Source organism: Garra rufa, chromosome 23 (genome assembly GCF_049309525.1).
Source record: "Garra rufa chromosome 23, GarRuf1.0, whole genome shotgun sequence".
NCBI classification, from domain to species: domain Eukaryota; kingdom Metazoa; phylum Chordata; class Actinopteri; order Cypriniformes; family Cyprinidae; genus Garra; species Garra rufa.
This window is the reverse complement of record NC_133383.1, coordinates 15,679,907-15,699,651: the sequence shown is the minus strand read 5'-3', so window position 1 is coordinate 15,699,651 and position 19,745 is coordinate 15,679,907. Positions and strand designations below refer to the sequence as shown.

Below are 19,745 nucleotides of genomic sequence, written 5' to 3'. Positions count from 1 at the left end.
GCATCAAAAACAAGGCAAATGAGTTAAAAACTTACTGGGTTCAGTTTTTTTTCTGAAAGAAATTAATACTTTTAGCAAAGAGACGCATTAAATTGATCAAAATTATAAAAGATTTCCATTTATTTATTTATTTATTTTTAAAATGTATAATGGTTTTCCCAAAAATATTAAGCAGCACAAGTTCTGCTTTCAACATTGATAATAATTAGAGAAAAATATTAAAATGAATTCTGAAGGATCAGGTGATTTCAGCTTTGCCATCACATTAATCTACACTCTAAAAAATGCTGGGTTAAAAACAACCCAACTTGGATTATTTGGCAACCCAGTGCTGAGTAAATACTTCACAGAACTAGGGATGGGCATTTCTGATAATATTTCATTTCGAGTAATCCACAGGTTTGAGAAACGATTACTCGATTAATCGGGGGTGGAGTTTAAGCAAGGGGCGGGGCGTTTGCGTCACAGTATACTGTAAACATTTAAAAGAAATAAATGATGTTTGATTAAACAAGGTTCAGGAGGAGCACGATCAGATAATCAACCCATTCGGCACAGGTGCAACCTGTTTAACCAATCATTCAATCAGCGCATCCTCTATATATTACCAGCCGTCTTACCTCCATCCAGCGATAGTTTCTTGGCATCCCTCCTCCACCCCTACTCCCCACTTCTAATCTGTTTCGATCCTACACTAGCAGGGGGAGTTCTCTGGTTCCGGCCTGTATTCCGGCCCGGAACCCTTCCCCCGGACAGCACGCCAAAATATGCTTAATACTCGCTCAAGCAGATTAGATGTAAGGGCGAACTCGTGAACAGCATGAGGTGAAGCTGAAGCGCTTTTTCTACATGACGCATTGTATATAAAATTAATCACATAGCCTAGATACATAAATATGTAAATGGTATTACAAATTGTATTTATCTACACAAAATGCATGTGCGCTTCAACTACGTGCCAATCATAAAGTAGTGGATGTGCTTCTCCGGTTACTTTAAAACAGCGGCAACTGAAGCCCTGCGCGCTTTAGAAGCCATTTTCGCTCTGTGCTCCAGTCTTGTCTCTAGACCGTAACTTCTCACAGCCGTGCTGTACATTCACTCCCCCCGCCTACAATCCCTGCCGGACCTGAGACTCGAACCTGCAACCTTTGGGTTACAAGTCCGACTCTCTAACCATTAGGCCACGGCTGCCCCAATAAAATGACCCAACAAGCTGAACCCAGCATTTGGGTTAAAAACAACAACCCAGCATTTTTTTAGAGTGCAAAAAAACTACCCAGCACCTGGCTAAAAATATTAAAAACAACCCAATTAAATGACCCAGCAGGCTGAACCCAGCATTTGGGCTAAAAAGCATTTTTTTAGAGTGTAAAAATATATTTAAATAGAAAACAGTTGTTTTAAATTGCAATATTTCACAAAATTACTCTTTTTACCACGTTTTTACCATATATTATGGTAATATATAAGTACATTCAGAGATTGAGATTAAGATGAGCTTTTTCATTTTATGAACATTTTATAAGAAACATCCGAGATAAAGTTGATACTGCCATAACTGATAACTCCAAAAAGTCTTTAAAAGAGAACTTCTGAGCAAAAAAAAGTTGCTTTGGGCAAGATTAAACAGTTCAAAGTGCAAAACGGATTAGTTTTATTTGAAACTACAGTTAATCAGTCATTTTTCGCAGTCAGACTACTTAAGGCCAGATTTACTAACAGCTTGCGCAAGTGCAAACCGTCATTTGGCATTAAAATATTACTGTCAGGCGTGGACACCGTTTTTTTTTGTTTTTTTTGAATATGCATTTGTAGAAGTTTCCCTTTCAGACGCAAAATTCATAGGAGGAGAGTATTAAAATTAATTTTAAATACATTTTTACTAAAGTTTCCTCGTCAAATTACCGGTATTTGCGACATTATGCAATGCCAAAAAAAGCATGTCTTAAATTGCGCTGTTCTTGGTAGATTGCGCAGGCCATTATGGAAATGATCTGGCTGCGTCTGTGTCCTTAATGTGCGCATTGTCAGTAAATCAGAAGCAGAATATTCCCCTTCCAATTGCGCTCTAAAACTAATTTGCCCTGTTTAGTAAATCTAACCCTTAGTATTGTTGCTTTTAGCTGTGAAAACGACATTTAAGCGTTACAGTGACTGACTGATAAACAATACTGCAATCAGGGACTCTCATGTCGAATAACACAAAGAAGCTATTCCTCTTATCAAAGGTAGCTTCCTGTTTGGCACTGAGTCTCATCGCTACATCATAGGGCAGGTCTTTGTATCATTTATTAGGGCATTTTACTCCCTAAAGGTCCTGTTGGCGGCCCCTATGTGGGTCTGGTCTGTGCCCGTGCGGAGCCCCTGTGGTCTGGTAGAGTGAGAGGGCAGACGGGGCTACTATCAGCTTCACGCAGCTTTTCCTGAACGGATGGGCCAAGGAGGGTGACGGGCCCTCTCTCTAACTGCGCATGTGGGACGTCAAGTTTTTCTCTTTGTCCTTTTCACTTTGTCCCTCTGTCTCCATCTCTGTTTCGCTGTCTCAAAATAACCCAGCTGCCAGTATGCACACTAATACTCATATACACTCACTTGTGCATATGTTTTTTTAACTACTCACTAAACGAAAAAAGAAAACAGACTTTGAACAAGCAAGATTAGGGCACTTTGCTGTTGCGTTTATCCCTAATGGTAGGCATAAGCAGGATTGTGTTATTCTTACAGTTCTTAGCACGCAAAGGAACCATGTGTGTTTATGTATATCATTGCGTTCGTCATGTTTTCCTGTCCCTCCTCTCTGCGACCACATGAAATGAAGGTAAAGTGCAGCCTGCGTGTTTAATGTAGCTAAAGATTTCTTCAGAAGTGCAGGTGCTTTTGTCACTCCAGTGAGAATCTGTACTCTAGATTACAGTGCTACTGTTTTTCTGTGGGTGTCACTGCAAGGTCTGAAATCTGTGTGTAATGTCTGATTTTTAATTTGGTTTGTATTTAATTTGAATTATTAAAACATAACTAATGAAGCAAAACACCCCACATAAAGTGAGTGGTTGCCTACAGTATGTGGTTGCTAAAGTGCTCCAATTGGTTTTTAATACTTTGTCATGTGGTTTCTTGAGTATTCTGGGTATTTGCTGGTCTAAGAGATCCTCTCACCCCACCACAAAAACTAAGATATCAATTAAGTCTGTAGCATAAACTGTCCAGGGCATTGTTATGCACATGTAATTTAATACTGAACAGATTTCTGAAAAAGTAAATGAAAAGTTCACCAAGATCATTTTATTTCTATTCTGAATTTCTGATGAATGGAAAGGAAAAAAATATGAACTCTAAGAATAATGCTATGAATGTATGTATGTATGTATTTAGAGGACTAAAAGAACTACTAACCCTGAGTTTTCATTCATAGCAGGTTCCCTGACACACAAATGTATTTATTCTCAGCTTTTCACTTCAGTGCTAAATATTTACAATGAAGGAGAGAGAGATAAAGCGGATGTGCGCAGGAGGAAGTGGTTAGCCCATTGAAGTCTCTTGTCACAGCTTATCTCTGAGGACCTCTTGCCGTTCTCTGTTGAACTTGTACATTCCACTTGTGTTTATCTCCCTTCACTGAAATCTCACCCACTGACACTCTTGTCTCAATCAGAACTTGGGAAAAGCACTTTTTTAAACTTATTTTAGTCATACTTTATCTAGATTTTATTATTATTATTATTTATTTATTTTTTGCAATAATGCGTAGTTACCAGACATATTGGGCCTTGGTGCACACATGGAATCTAACAGGTTTGAGTCCAGTTTGCATCATGTCCTGATCCCTTTCTCTTACATCCTTTTCAAACTGTACCTTTACTGCTTTGTATGCATATGGCAGGGAGGGAGATGTGGTATTATGTTTATGTGTGAACATCAGGCACTTGTCTGTCAGTTCGCACCTGGTCTTTGGAAGCGCTGCTTGTTTACTCGGACTGGCGTCACGGCTGACTGGCTACAGTCAAACAGCTGTGCAGGAGTTATCCAGTCCACTGGCGCCAATGTTTGAATATGTTCTCAGTAGAGCATTTTACACTGTGTCTACACTCCAGGCCTTCCCGTTATTACCGTAACAAAGCAGGTGCATAATGTGTTGTGAGCGTTCTGCTCTCTTTTAGTGCATACAGTGCCATAGCTGTTTTCTTTAAACCCAAATACTAATAAAAAAGTAGCCAGAAAATCAAGAAGGGCTTCATATCTCACAATTATTCCAGTATGTTTCATCATTATGACTCTCATTTCTCACAGTGTTCCATAATATCCTACAATGTTACTTGCGACTTTATATCTCATATTTGTGTCTTAAGGTCTCACAATGTAATCTAATATCTCATAATAGCAATATCTCACAAATATAACTATATCTCAGTTGTGACTATGTCTCATGGTTGTGACTATACAGGTATCTCATAATTGTGACAGTGTTTCACAGTGTGACTTAATATCTCATAGTTTCAACAGTATCTAACAGATGTGACTATATCCCAGAATTGTGACTTAATGTCTCACAATGTGACTTAATATCTCATAGTTTCAACAGTATCTAACAGATGTGACTATATCTCATAATTGTGACTGTTTCCCATGGTTGTGACTATACAGGTATCCCATAAATGTGACAGTGTTTCACAATGTGACTTAATATCTCACAGTTGTGACGGTATCTCACAATTGTGACAGTGTCTCAAATGGGACTTAATGTCTCACAATGTGACTTAATGTGTTACAGTTGCAACAGTAACTCACAAATGTGACTATATCTCATAATTGTGACTGTCTCACGGTTGTGACTATGCAGGTGTCTGATAATTGTAACAGTGTTTCACAATGCCAATTAATATCTCACAGTTGCGACTTTAAATCTCAGAATTGTGACTTAATGTCTCGCAATGTGACTTTTTTTTGTCTCAGTTGCAACTTTTTCTCATAATTGTGACTAAATGTCTCACAATGTGACTGCTGCAGCAGTATATCACAGATGTGACTATATCTCATAATTGTTACTTAATATCTAACAGTTGTGACTGTATCTCATAATTGTAACAGTGTCTCAAAATTGTGACAGTGTCTCAGTTGTGACAGTGTCTCAAAATTGTGACAGTTTGTCTAAATGGGACCTAATGTCTCACAATGTGACTTAATATCTTACAGTTTCTACAGTATCTCACAAATGCGACTATATCTCATAATTGTAACTATGTCTCAAGGTTGTGACTAAACAGGTGTCTCATAAATTTGACAGTGTTTCACAATGTGACTTAATATCTCAGTTGCAACAGTGTCTTACAAAAGTGACTATAATTCAGAATTGTAACCGTCTCATTTTTGTGACTATAAAGATATCTCATAATTGTGACAGTGACTACGTTTACATTGGCAAGAATAATGCGATTATTTCCAATAATCAGAGTAAGGACTTAATCGCATTATGATGTTTACATGTCAAGAGCAAAGTTCTTCACTCCGGTTTACATGGAATTTCCATTATTCCTATTATTCCTATTGTCCGTCAATGAATTGCATTATGTTCATATCGCGCAAAGTCCAGTTTCCTAAGCTCCCTAAAAGTGTGTCGCCTTTTTCGCCATCGTCGTTTCTGATCTACAGACAGGCGCCAGAATATTTTCTCTAACTGGGCTAACGGGGGGCTAGTACAATATGTGGGGGTGCTAAGAAAATAATCGATATTCGTGTAAATATCGTAAAAGTTACTTAATGAAGAAATTGTGTCTTTTTTCTTTTTAAAGAAAAGCAGCTCTGGTAGCCTACACACCATATTTAACAGAAGTAGCCTATAATTTAAATTTTATTTAAAACGGCCTTTTAAATTATATTTAAAACTGACACGAACGAAAAAAATAGACACAAACTTAAAACAAGCCCTGCATTCCAGCCCGAGCCCGACGGGCAGCAGTGAGCGCGCCTTCAGCGCATTTTTTTTAGGAGTTCCACAAATCCGCAATCAAGGCTAACGCATTTGCCTCACGATTGCCTAAAGATTCCTGTTCCTGAAGAAGAGAGCCCATTCCATTTTTTTTTATAGAAAAAGCACATCAATTTGTTGGTATTGTTTTTGAGGGCACGCAAATATACATAAATCCTTAACAGTTACGAATAATAGCTATTACTCTTACCTTTACGTGTAAAAAAGTCAGCGTATTTTAAGATGTTTGCAATGCAAGTGATTACACTTGCTACTTCATGTCCAGTAAAGCGAGCGTTTAGCCTCCACTCTCCGCACAGACGATAGAATATGAGTCTAATAACAGCGCACATACAGGTTAAACGTTTAAAACTAACATTTGATATGCTTGAACTCTTTAATATCTATAGATTTTATTTTAGGCAAGTCGTGATGATTTAAGAAAGCTAAATTGATCAAGCATATGAACTCACCATCTGCCGCTGGTCGCTTCTTAAAAAAAAGAAAAAAAGAAAGAAACTTAGCCTATATTTAACGGAAAAAAATGCTTTAACATTGTGTTTTAAGTTAATTTTTTTCTAAATTAACTTAAAAAAAAAACTGAAACGAAATATAATTACATTGTCATTTGGCCTATATACAAAACTGAACTATTTTAATAGCTAAAAAAAAATGTTTTGGGAGAAGTGGCCAAAAAGACGATCTTGGGTCGGAGTCTGGCCAGTCTATTACCAAGAATTCTGCCAAGAGCTGGGCTAGATTTTAGGCCTATTCAGGGCTCTATACACAAAGCAACGAAAAAACCTGTTACATGCAAAGGAAAGACTTCAAAGCTGGACAGCACCATGCGCTCCGTGAGACTGGGTTGTGCGCTCAACATTAACACAATTCATATGAATGCGTAATTCAACTGTGTATACTTTACACTTATATTAAAAATTAAATGAACGGCACATCTCAATCTTAGTGATGATGTAATGGATTAAATGTAGCCTAATGGACGAAACTGCGCTCACATGACGCGTGTGTAAGGATATTGTGACAAACAGCACGAGACAGCAGTACTCCTCTATCTCAGCTGGTTGGGGGGCTAAATCGAGATATTAAAAATTCTAATGGGGCTATAGCCCCCTAGCCCCTTTGTAGAGCAGTCCCTGTCTGCAAGTGCGTGGCACGTCATTCGTGTAAGTCACGAGCGCATGCGCACTCTGGTCAAAGCGGCAATACTGCGATTAAGGTGTTTACATGCCGGTATACTTCGATTAAAATCGGCGTGCGCCACCTATGTTAATACGATTATGCTTGCTGCGATTATGAGCTTAATCGCATTATTATAATCGAAGTATTGCGTTTACATGAGGAAAAGTTTAATCGCAATATTGCTAAAATCTCATTATAATCGCATTAAGAGGGTCCATGTAAACGCACTCAGTGTTTCACAATGTGACTTAATATCCTACAGTTGTGACTTTATGTATCAGAATTTTACTTAATGTCTTACAATGTGACTTAATATCTCACAGTTGCAACAGTATCTAACAGATGTGGTTTCATAATTGTGAAGGTTTCTCAAAATTGTGACAAGTGTCTCAAAATGGGACTTAATGTCTCGCAGTTGTGACTGTGTCTCATAATTGTAACAGTGTCTCAAAATAGGCCCTAATGTCTCACAATATGACTTAATATCTTACAGTTGCAAGAGTATCTCACAAATGTGACTCTATCTCATAGTTGTGACTGTGTCTCATGGCTGTGACTATACAAGTATCTCATAATTGATGATAATGTTTCACGGTGTGATATAATATCTCACAGTTGCAACTTTTTTCTCATAATTGTGGCTTAATTATGACTATATCATAATTGTGACAGATTTATACTTAATATCTCACAGTCGTAACTTCATATCTCATAATTGTAATTGGGTTGACTTTATGTCTCTCAATTTGACACTTTATTCTAAACTTTATCTTACAATTATCTGTTTTATATTATACTCCACTGCGGAAACTGACCTGTATAGCTTTCTAATTAAGGTGATCAGTTTAAAGTCATTGTTCTCTTTGTTCACTTAACATGTGAGTGTGAGTTGGTTTGGTTATGTTGATGAGTTGTAAGTTGTGAAGGTGATGGCTGATTAATAATGCCTGCTTGTTATTGAGTAGCAGTCAGTGAGTGTGCTGTCTGGGGTGTCAGACAGGATGCAGATGGGGTTTCTCGGACTTGTTTATAAATCCCTCAGGAGATCTGACACACTCACTCACACACACACACACACACACACACACACACACACACACACACACACACACACACACACACTCAAACAAATAGCGGCCCCTTCAGCATGGCCTATTGGCACCTATTTCTGCAGAAATAGCTTCTGAGGATTATAATAGCGATGTGTTTTTCACACATGCACACACACCCGTTATAGCATCACACACACTTGTCACTGCACCTGGTACTGCAAGCAAATTCACTTCTGTTTACCAATTTGTCACACTGACCTGCACAGAAAGGTTATATACTGAGTATGCCATATCTGTGATGTTGAATTCACTTCATATTTATAATTTTAATAAATTAATTAATTATACATTATTATTAATTTATTAAATATTGTTCTATTAAGTATGTTATGTTATATATTTAATTAATAATAAATAATAAATATTCTCAAGTCTTAATTATAATTAATGTGTTGTAGTTTTATATTTATACATATATTTTATTTAAAATAAATGTAATAATTAATGTATTGATTTAATATATACATTATTTCTATATTTAAATATATTAAATATTTTGTTTTTTTTTAAATAAATAAATATTTCATCAAAATAAAAATAACTAAATAACTACAACACAATGCAGTTTGCCATGCCAAATTTTCCTCATGATGGCTGCGTCTCAATGATTTCATTTATCGGTTGTGGAATTAATTCTGTGTCTGACAAACCTTTATGTAACAGCCTGAAAAAAGATGAGTTTCAATTTGCACAAACCCATAGCACACTTCCCACCCATCTGTGTAGAAATTGGTGCATGGGTCCACAATTTTTCATCTCACACTTCAGTTGACTCAAATCTTACCCAAAGGGGATTTTAATGCACACTTTCCTTTACTAGTTGGGGATATCCCAGATCTGAGACCAAAGGTCATCCTGTAGCCTTGAAATACCTTGCATACCTGTGATAAGAGAAGGGTAGAGAGAGGTAAAGGCCTCACACCATGTGTAGATGTCTCATGTGCTGATGTCAAACCAGAAATACTAGGTTAGTTCACCCATAAATGACAGTTCTGTCATAATTTATTCACAGCATCCCAAAATAACAGTAATCCATATGACTTATGATATTTTTTGAATCCTTGAAGACATAAAGTAGCTTGGTGTGAGAAACAAACTCAAATTTAGTTTGTTATTGAAAATCCTTAGTTCTCAAATCTCATTTGCATTTGTGTGCATTCAAACAGCATTCAGAATTCACATCTGTGACACAGTTGAATTGATGCGGTGATGTGTCTGTATTTGCACAAATCTAAAGGGCCTTTTTTTAATTTCTGGGGGAGCAGATTTCATGCAGCCCTAGCTATTACTCACTTCCTGTACTGTACATTTTAAAGCTGACCTTGGATTAGTAGTGAAAGACTAACTGAAGCCTTGAATCTATGTTGAGGATATTGAGTAAATAAACAACCATACCTGAACTCGATACTATTCAGGCATCGGCGTCATTTTGTTCTTTTTAAATGTGTGATCACCAGTTTGATTAGAAAATTGACACCTTCTCCGTCGCATTCCTGTAGTGAGTCACATCCTGCCGCCCGGCCTGGTGTGCATGTGCAAAGCGTGTGCACTTGTGCTCTGAATGTGACTGTGTGTGTGATCTTCTAATATGACTAGATGAATTTATGCATGAGTACACTGGAACACATCCTTCTTTCTTTCTTTCTTTCTTTCTTTCTTTCTTTCTGTTTAACTTTTTCTTTCTGTCTTATTTGTAGAAGGAGTTTCAAGAGACAACATTTTTTTCGTTGAATTATGTTTTGGGTACAGAAAACTTGGAGATCAGAAAAAAAGTAATAAGTAAATGTGTGTTTAAGTATGTTTTACTGATTATGAGCTTGATTTGTAAAACATTTAGAATTTGAGAAAAATGCATACAGTATGTATTTATGTTTATTTAGAGGTTGCAATGTTGCAATGCAATTTCATTTATTTAAATAGTAAAAATTCATTTAAATTTTATTCAATTGTTATATAAAAATGTAAATAAAATTAGTATAGAACTTTTATATTGGCACATTAAAATTATGTATATTAGATTTGTATCTTTCTATATGAAAAGGTAAATAGAATTAGTATAGAATTTTAATATTGGCACATTACAATTATGTACATTAGATTTTTATCTCTATAGATATATATCTATATCTGTATGAAAATGTAAATAGCATTAGTATAGAATTTTTATTTTGGCAAAATTTTAAATTATGTACATTAGATTTTTATCTATCTGTACATCTATATGTATATATCTATATCTATCTATAACAAAAGGTAAATAGAATTAGTATAGAATTTTAATATTGGCACATATTAAAATTATGTATATTAGATTTTTATCTATCTATATGTATATATCTATATCTATATGAAAAGGTAAATTGAATTAGTATATCATTTTATATTTTATCTGTCTATAGGTACATATCTATACATATCTATATGTATATATCTATCTATATGAAAAGATTAGTATATAATTTTAATATTGGCACATTAAAATTGTGTATTAGATTTTTATCTTTCTGTATTTGTTAATATTACAATTGAACAAAATAGTATAGAATTTTAATATTGAACCTTTTAATGAACATAGTGATTGTCGACTATTAATACTGGACTGAATTTTAATATCCAGTGTCTGTGTGTTTCTTTATTACTTTCTTTCTTTGTGTCTGTGTGTCTTTCTCTCTCTCTCTCTCTCTCTCTGAGCGTCAGGGTGGAGCGAGGCAGTGCTGTGGGGGTTCTGTTACAGTGCAGACAGACGCCAGACAGCCCCATACGTTATTACTCTCTCTGCGTCTGTTTGCAAGGGTCTGTCAGCAGTACTGGAGAGGCTGTCCTCCTCTACACACACACGCACAGCGAACTCATCGACCCCATCCCTCCCAGCAGGAAAACATTCCCACTGCCCCGCCTCTACCTCAACACACCCTCCTCCTTCTCCATGACTCAATGCCTACTACCTCCCTCCGTCTCCACCACTTTACTTTCCATACTGGTACCCCTCTTTCTCATTTTATCTCTATTCCTCCAGTTCTTCCTTTTCCTCTCACTCAGCATCCTTTCCTCCACTCTGTTTTCGCTCATTATTCTTATCCTAGCAGGGCCAGTTAAACGGGTCAGACAGAAGATCAAGAACGTGTTTCCAGACCCCCTGCACACTTACTCGCTCACCCTGTTCTATGCGGCCGCTCTCTTCACTGATTCTGTGATGTGGAAGCCGCGTTTCCCTTGACTTGACCTTGAAGGTCATGACCTTCAGCATCAAAGGTTGGAGGTAACCTCCTGCTGACCTTCTTCTGGAGCTTGAGCCTCTGCTTTCCCTCTTCCTACCAATTTACTTCCTGCTACACAGGAAACAGACTGTTCATCCCTTCAGTAAAGTGACACTTGATTTGGTCACTTCCTGTAGCACTTGGTTCAGTAATAGCAGTGAGCAGTTCAGGCCTGAACAACGTCACTTTTCTCCAAAGGAATCATGGTACAAGTTAAGCTAGCAAAGTATTTGAGACTCTTTTTTTTTTTAAGGAATTGTACTATGGTAGTCTCTTTTCTCTTTCTTAGTAGATGCAGGTCTGGGTGTGAATGGAAAAAGCGAAGCAGACAAAATATCATTAGCGCAGGATGTGTGCGTATACGTTGAGTTCAGTGTGTGCCTCCAAAAAGGACATGACTAATACATCTTTTCCTCTACCAGCTAACTGGCTATTCCTCTACTTCATATTGCTCTGAAAAGACCGTTTTTATGACTGTATTTGTGATTGTGTGCATATGATTTGATAACGTCAGATAACGTGATATCTGTCATTATTCAAAACACAAAAACACCCTCACACCATCTTGTCTGTCAAAATATTGGCTGTTCTGTCAATCAAAAGTCACTTGTGCAAAATGTGACTGGTTTACCTCATGTTTCAATAGATCTGTGTTCTACTGAGTGTCTTAGAGCACAAAAGCAAGATATTATGATTGATTAGATGATAGCAGTTCATTTTCACTTCTTGTGATTGGTTTTGCAGACTCCTATGCTTATGATTTTCATGTTCTCATCCCATTCTCTCTCGCTCCCTGACAGAACTCAATCAGACACAATCTGTCCCTGCACAGTCGTTTCGTGCGCGTCCAGAATGAAGGAACGGGGAAGAGCTCATGGTGGATGCTGAACCCTGAGGGAGGAAAGAGTGGCAAGTCTCCACGCAGGAGAGCCACTTCCATGGACAACAACAGCAAGTTCACGAAGAGCCGCGGACGAGCAGCCAAGAAAAAGGTCAGTTGAGGGGAAAGCAAATCTCTGCTCGCTCACTTGGTGCAGATTCACTGCGGGCCAAAATATGAATGCGGTACTGCAATCGTCACACAAAATAAGGCTTATGCAATAAGCTATACAGTATATATTCACAAATAAAGCTGTCAACAATGAAAAATGTAAATTTTATGGTGCATTACGACATGCTTTTAGTCAGTGAGCTTTCCCATTTCTATTTTTGATGCACTTCAGGCTACTTTATTTTCGCCTGACCAAATGAAACCGAATACATTTTTTACAGATATAATGTGACATTTATTTATTTACACTACCAGTCAAAAGTTTTTGGACAGTAAGATTTTTTTAATGTTTTTAAAAAAAAAAAAAGTCTGTTCTGCTCACCAGGCCTGCATTTATTTGATCCAATTTTATTATTTGAAATAACTGCTTTCTATTCGAATATATTTTAAAATGTAATTTATTTCTGTGATTTCAAAGTTGAATTTTCAGCATCATTACTCCAGTCTTCAGTGTCAAATGAACCTTTAGAAATCATTCTAATATGCTGATTTGCAGGATACTTTGATCAATAGAAAGATCCAAAAATCAGCATTCATCTGCTTTTGTAACATTATACACTATACCATTCAAAAGCTTGGAATCAGTATAATTAATTATAATTAAAGGGGGAAATGATAGAAATTAATACTTCTATTTAGCAAGGATGCTTTAAATTGATCAAAAGTGATGATAAAGACATTTATAATGTTGCAAAAGATTTCCATTTCAGATAAATTTTGTTCTTCTGAACTTTCTTTATATCAAAGAAACCTGAAAAAATCTACTCACCTAATAATATGCGTTTTCAACATAATAATAATAATAATAATAATAATAATAACAGATGTTTTTTGAGCAGCAAATCAGAATATTAGAATGCTTTCTGAAGGATCATGTGACTGAAGTAATGACACAAAGAAAAATCAGCATTGAAATCACAGGAATAAATTACATTTTAAAATATATTCAAATAGAAAATAGTTTCATATTTTAAATAGTAAAAATATTTCAAAATGCTGTACTGTTACAAACATTAAAAATCTTACTGTGCAAGATCTTTTGAGTGGTAGTGTATTTATTTGTGTATGTATGTATTTATGTTTCAGATTTTCTGAAGATTTTCAGAAGTTCAGAGCCATGCATTATTTTTCAAATGAATTTGACTGAAAAAAATCTGTGTGGTTTTGAATTTTTTTTGTTTTTGAATTCAACTGATTATGGTTCTGGTCTCTGGACTACTAAATAAAATAAATATATAAAAACAAACAGCTAAATAAATAAATAAACAATGTAATGAAAATAAAAAAATATTAATTAAAATAATATTTAAAACATTTATATTTTATTGGTGCTAAAATTTTGTGTAAAATTTGTCTATTCCAAAACCCAGATTTTTTTTTTTTTCAGTCTAATTCAGTTTAAACAATATTTGCATGGCCTCTGACTTTGGCTCTTCTGAAAATCAGATTTGTTTTGCAGTTGTGAACACAATCAATTTGATCAGATGATTAATAGTTGTGCCTCTTCGTCAATGCCGACAGCCGCATAGACAAAGCACAGACATAAAGCGTTGTTTCGCTACGGGGATCCTGAGTTCGAACCCCCACTTAAGGACCTTTCCCGAACATAAAAATCGGGATTTTCCTCTTTATGGAATTGCGTTCTAATGCTAATTTGCCCTGTTTAGTATATCTGGCCCATGGTGTAAGAATGAATTACAGTAATATATCTGATCAGTATTGTGTTACAGTTGGTTTTCATGGCTTTTCTTTTGCCTCTGTAGATGTCATTGCAGGGTGGACTGGATGGGGGTTCTAACAGTCCCGGTTCTCAGTACCCAAAATGGCTCGGCAGCCCAAACTCTCACAGCAATGATGACTTCGAACCCTGGGGCACCTTTCGAACCCGCGCCAGCTCCGATGCCAGTACGCTCAGCGGCCGTCGCTCACCTTTCCTACCTGAGGAAGACGAGGCCGGCGAGGTTCCCATCGGGTACCCAGGCACCAAACTGGGCGGCCCCCTCCCGAGCCTGTCCGAAGTGGCAGGTCACCATGGTTCGGAGAATGTGATGATGGACAATCTCCTAGACAACCTCAACCTCATCTCACCCAAAAATAACACCCAGGGGAGCCAAGACGGCCAATCTGCGTTGTCTTCGCCCATGATGCAGGGTAGCCCTGGGTACCCGTCTTACAATTCCCCTAATATGGGTCCTCAACCTCAAGTCCAGCAGGAGTACCGGAAATGCCTGTATGGACAAGCCGGGGTGGGCGGAATGAGTCCAATCGCCATACCAACTTTATCAGACAGTCAACCAGGAGGCTACGGACCCTTCGTGAGTCAATACAACTGCGCCGCAGGGCTGCTCAAAGAGCTGCTGACTGCAGATGCCAATCCAAGAGGAGACATGATGCAGTCTTTAGACTCTGGAGAAGGGCGACGGGTGCTACCTAGCTATGCTAGTCAGGGACAAATGGGACAGGCGGGCAAAATGATCACGCATCCTCACCTGCACGGCCACCCACGTTCGCTTCATCAGTTGCCCTCGCCAGCAATGGGCATGAATGGCTGTGCCCTTTTGCCCCACGGGCATCCTATTCGCCTTGGTAACATGAAGCTGCAAGCACACCTGCCTCATCACGCTCAACTGGGAAGAGGTGGAGGCGAAGCCGGGATGCCGACTTACACCAATGGCAACGGTTTCCACAGGCATGGACCGGGTCCTCACCACCATCTCAGCCACCCGGAACGGCTGCCCAGTGACTTAGACGACATGTCGATCGAGCAGCTGGAGTGTGATGTGGAAACCGTCCTTCATGACACGCTCATGGACGGCGACGCTCTGGACTTCAACTTCGACCCTATGAGCAGTCAACAGAGTTTCCCGCATGGGGTCAAGACCAACACTCATAGCTGGGTATCTGGATAGTGAGGCATAGCGCATTGGTGAGGCAGGCTGTTTTTGATTTATAATATGAATTATCATAATAAATGTGTGTGAATATACATGTAAATATGTCATAGACATAAAGCAGGTCAATCGAAGCAGACTGAATGCTGTAGGTCATACCAAAAGGCTACACATACAAGAGAGATTTAACCTTAGATTTCCTTTCCATCTGCAAGGACTCAAACATTGAAAGTGTAAAATAAAATAAATAAATAGATTTTTGGCATCTTCAAAAGATTGAAGCCTATCTCCGCACAACTGCGACTTTACAAGACAACTTTCCTACAATTGCGACTTTATTTCTCATACAGTTAAGGTCAAAAGTTGCAGAATCTGCAAAATGTTAATTATTTTACCAAAATAATAGGGATCATACAAAATGCATGTTATTTTTTATTTAGTACTGACCTGAATAAGATATTTCACATTAAGTCGTTTACATATAGTCCACAAGAGAAAATAATAGTTGAATTTATAAAAATGACCCTGTTCAAAAGTTTACATACTGTATACTTGATTCTTAATACTGTTTTGAATCCCTAGTTTGTCCTGAACAGTTTAACTGCCCTCTGTTCTTCAAAAAAAAATCTGTTTTTTTGCAACTATTCTTTGTTGTAACTATTACGGAAGGTTCAAACGCTCACTGATGCTTCAGAAGAAAACGCAATGCATTAAGAGCTGGGGGGGTGAAAACTTTTTGAATTTGAATATCAGGGTAAAATTTTACTTATTTGTTTTCTGGGAAACACAAAAGTATCTTCTGTAGCTTCTTGAAAGGCAGTACTAAATGGAAAATATATATGAGATTTAGGCCAAATAAGAAAAATGAACACATCTTTATTCTGTTCAAAAGTTTTCACCCCTGGCTCTTAATGCATCGTTTTTCCTTCTGAAGCATCAGTGACCGTTTAAACCTTCTGTAATAGTTGCACATGAGTCCCTTAATTGTCATCAGTGTGAAAAGATGGATCTCAGAATTATACAGTCATTGTTGGAAAGGGTTCAAATACACAAAAATGCTAAAACCAAAGAATATGAAGGATGCAGGCAGTTTACCTGTTCAGGACAAACAAGAGACTCATGAACAACTATCACTAAACAAAAAATTACAGCTGTGGATCATTCAGGTAAGAATCAGTATTAAGAATTTTTAAACGGGACTTTTTAACGGGGTCATTTTTATAAATTCAGCTATTATTTTCTCTTGTGGACTATATGACCCTGCCCTGTCCATACTATATATACGTCTTTTACGTGAAGTCTTTTATCTTATCCAGGTCAGTACTCAATAAAAAAAATAACTCTTATTTTGGCCAAATAATTAACTTTTTGCAGATTCTGCAAGGTGTATGTAAACTTTTGACCTCAACTGTAGTTGTGACTTTATATTACACAATTCCAATTCTGAATTTATTTCTCACCATTGCAACTTTCTCGTAGTTGTGACTATGTCTCTTAACTCACTATTGCAAGTTTATATATCTGATGTAAATTGAAAAAAGAAAAAATACTAAGATGCAGTGCTGCGTAGTAATCTGGATTATATAATCAGACTAGTTACTTTTATGAATTACATTATTACAAATTGTTCACACAATGGAAGTAAATTAATTATAATAATTTACTGATGCTCCCTAATTCTTTTTTTCTTACTTAAAAATGAAAATTCTCTCATTAATTACTCACCCTCATATCGTTCTAGAGCTGTAAAACCTGTTCATCTTCAGAACACAAATTAAGATATTTTTGATGAAAAACCCTGCATAGACCGCAATGTAATTATCACATTCAAGGGCCAGAAAGGTAGTAAGGACATCGTTAAAATAGTCCATGTGACATCAGTGCTTCAACCGTATTTTGTGTGCAAAGAAAACAAAAATAACGCCTTTATTCAACAATTTCTTCTCTTCTGCATCAGCTTCATAAAATTACGTTTGAACCACGGACAGATGTTATTTTAGTTCACTGTTACTGTTTTCTCTATTCTCTCTCTCTCTCTCTCTCTGAAGTGTGTACGTTCACCTCATGAACTGTTTACCTCAGTCAGAACTTCTGCAACCAATCAGAGGCCAGTGAGTGGTCATTATTTACTGATTTACAGTACATTGTTCCAGTAGACTCCATGATTGTCGGGAATCATCATAATCTGCTCTTTGCTTGTGGTTAGTCAGAGTGTAAATATTGAATCTGACCAATCAAAAATAGTTGTGTCAAACACTCAGACATTCGAGATTTTGTATATTTTTGTCTGTTTGGTCTTTCAGTTTGGCACTGTAGGTCACTAAAATGAATTCAGGGCAGATGTGTGTGTCATATTAACTGGAGTGCTGTGTAATGTCTGGTGTAGTGTACATTACAGTTATCTTTGTCTTTTCAGGGTGCTGAATGAATGTGTTTTGTACAGAGATGTATATTTTTGTTGTACTGATGGGATGGTAAATTGAAATGTTTATATTTGTACATTTGTAAGCTTCTTACAGGTCTTTTAAATGCTCTTCAATAACCCCTCCTGGTCTTTAAAGTCTAAAATATCTTTTATTGTGGCCTTGTTTGCTGTATATATATAACAGATTTTCTCAAACTGCTGGATGAAATTCTTTCATTGTATATAATGATGTATACTTTGTGCCTTTCCCTCTTACAACCTGGCATTTGAGTGATGTGATTTTTATTTTTATTTTTTTACATTTCTGATTCTTTTTTTATGAGCTTAAAAAATGTCTGAGATGCAAAGAGTCTTAATATTAAAAGGCCGTTGACTTTTTTGAATGACATGGGAAGGTTAGTTTAAATATAACCTCAAGGAAACTTCATGATATTCATGATTCAAACATTCATATTTGTAAAATAATAATAATATTAATAATAATAATATTACCTTGGAAAACATATTTGAAAACATTATTTTCCTTCTATTTTCCCTTTTCTTTTGTGAAATTTTTGAAAATTTGAAACGGAACCCTGGAATCTACATATCTTTACGCAAGATATTTTCATCATCTTGAATATTTTTTTAACCATAATAGCAAAATGGAACAAATTTAAAAGTAGCTATGCTGAGATTCTAGAATCTCAAAGAAGTTCACCAGAGGCCACATTTACTTAAGACTCATTTTGCATCTGTCTGAGGGTATTAGGCTAAAGGCCTTTGAAAACGTTTCTACATTTATGTATTTGATAGAAATATATGATAATTTTGTGTAATTTAAGATTTTTCTCTCTTATTGTCTTAATGTTGTACATGCGCGCGCACACACACACACACACACACACACACACACACACACACACACACACACACACACACACACACACACACACACACACACACACTCATTCATTGTAACTGCACATCTACCCAATATTTAATGCTTTGATTTTTAACCTGTGAGATTTTCTATCCAAGCAGTGAGGTGCACCATGAAGGTTTGTAAATTCTAAAGAATATTTTAAACATATGCATATATTTTTAACAGATATAAAACAACAATCTGCATTTTGTAGTAATTTCAGACTGCCTATAAATATTCAAAGTATGCTTTTGTTTGTGTCTGTTATCTAATCATATCTGTATATAATTTTAAGTATCATTAAGTGTCTGAGTTTGTGAGTTTCTGAGGTCTTTGTTATTTTGTTTGAATCTTTTGAAATGTAAATAGCATTGATTTGGTTTTATTTAATAATCACAAATGTCATTTGTTTTGACTCTAATTTCTCAGTGGATGAATTTGTGTGTTTCAAATGTGTTAGTGAAGGTTTTGTTTTTTATTTTGGCTGTTTTTAATGTTGTTTGACATGACCAAACTGTAGCCAATTGTACATTAGAAACATACACTCATCGTGCAGTCCTTGTCAGAACCACATGCTTTAGTTCTACATGGAGGAAGTGCCTATTAATATTGTAATGTAAACAGCGATGAAGAATTGATTTTAATTTAACAAAAAGAAAATTGCAGCTGTTATATGAAGCCATAATTGTATATAAAGGTATCAATATACGAATTAAGAGTCTGTCGTTTTTTTTTTTTTTTTATGCTGAGAGAAATCTTTGTCGAGTTCGTGTGTATCACTGAGTTTGTATGGGTCAGCATGTGTATAAGTCTAATAGGAGTCCAGAAGAACGCATATGAAACTAGATGCATTCGACGGCAAAATAAAGTTAGGTAAGGTTATATTTTATATAACTTCAATTCTGTTCCTTACACAAAATAATCAACAGCCTTGCAGTTA

At 36.5% G+C, this 19,745-nt stretch overlaps 1 protein-coding gene across 1 annotated transcript in view; it reads left to right on the top strand.

Moving 5' to 3' along the window:
* foxo1b (forkhead box O1 b) overlaps window positions 1–19,521 on the top strand; it is a 43,694-nt gene extending 24,173 nt beyond the window's left edge. The window contains exons 2-3 of the mRNA XM_073829853.1: window positions 12,335–12,526; window positions 14,349–19,521. Of these exons, the coding sequence (XP_073685954.1) occupies window positions 12,335–12,526; window positions 14,349–15,494 (1,338 nt within the window). The 3' untranslated portion in view covers window positions 15,495–19,521. The remainder of the gene's footprint in view (window positions 1–12,334; window positions 12,527–14,348) is intronic.
* Window positions 19,522–19,745: the final 224 nt, after the last annotated feature.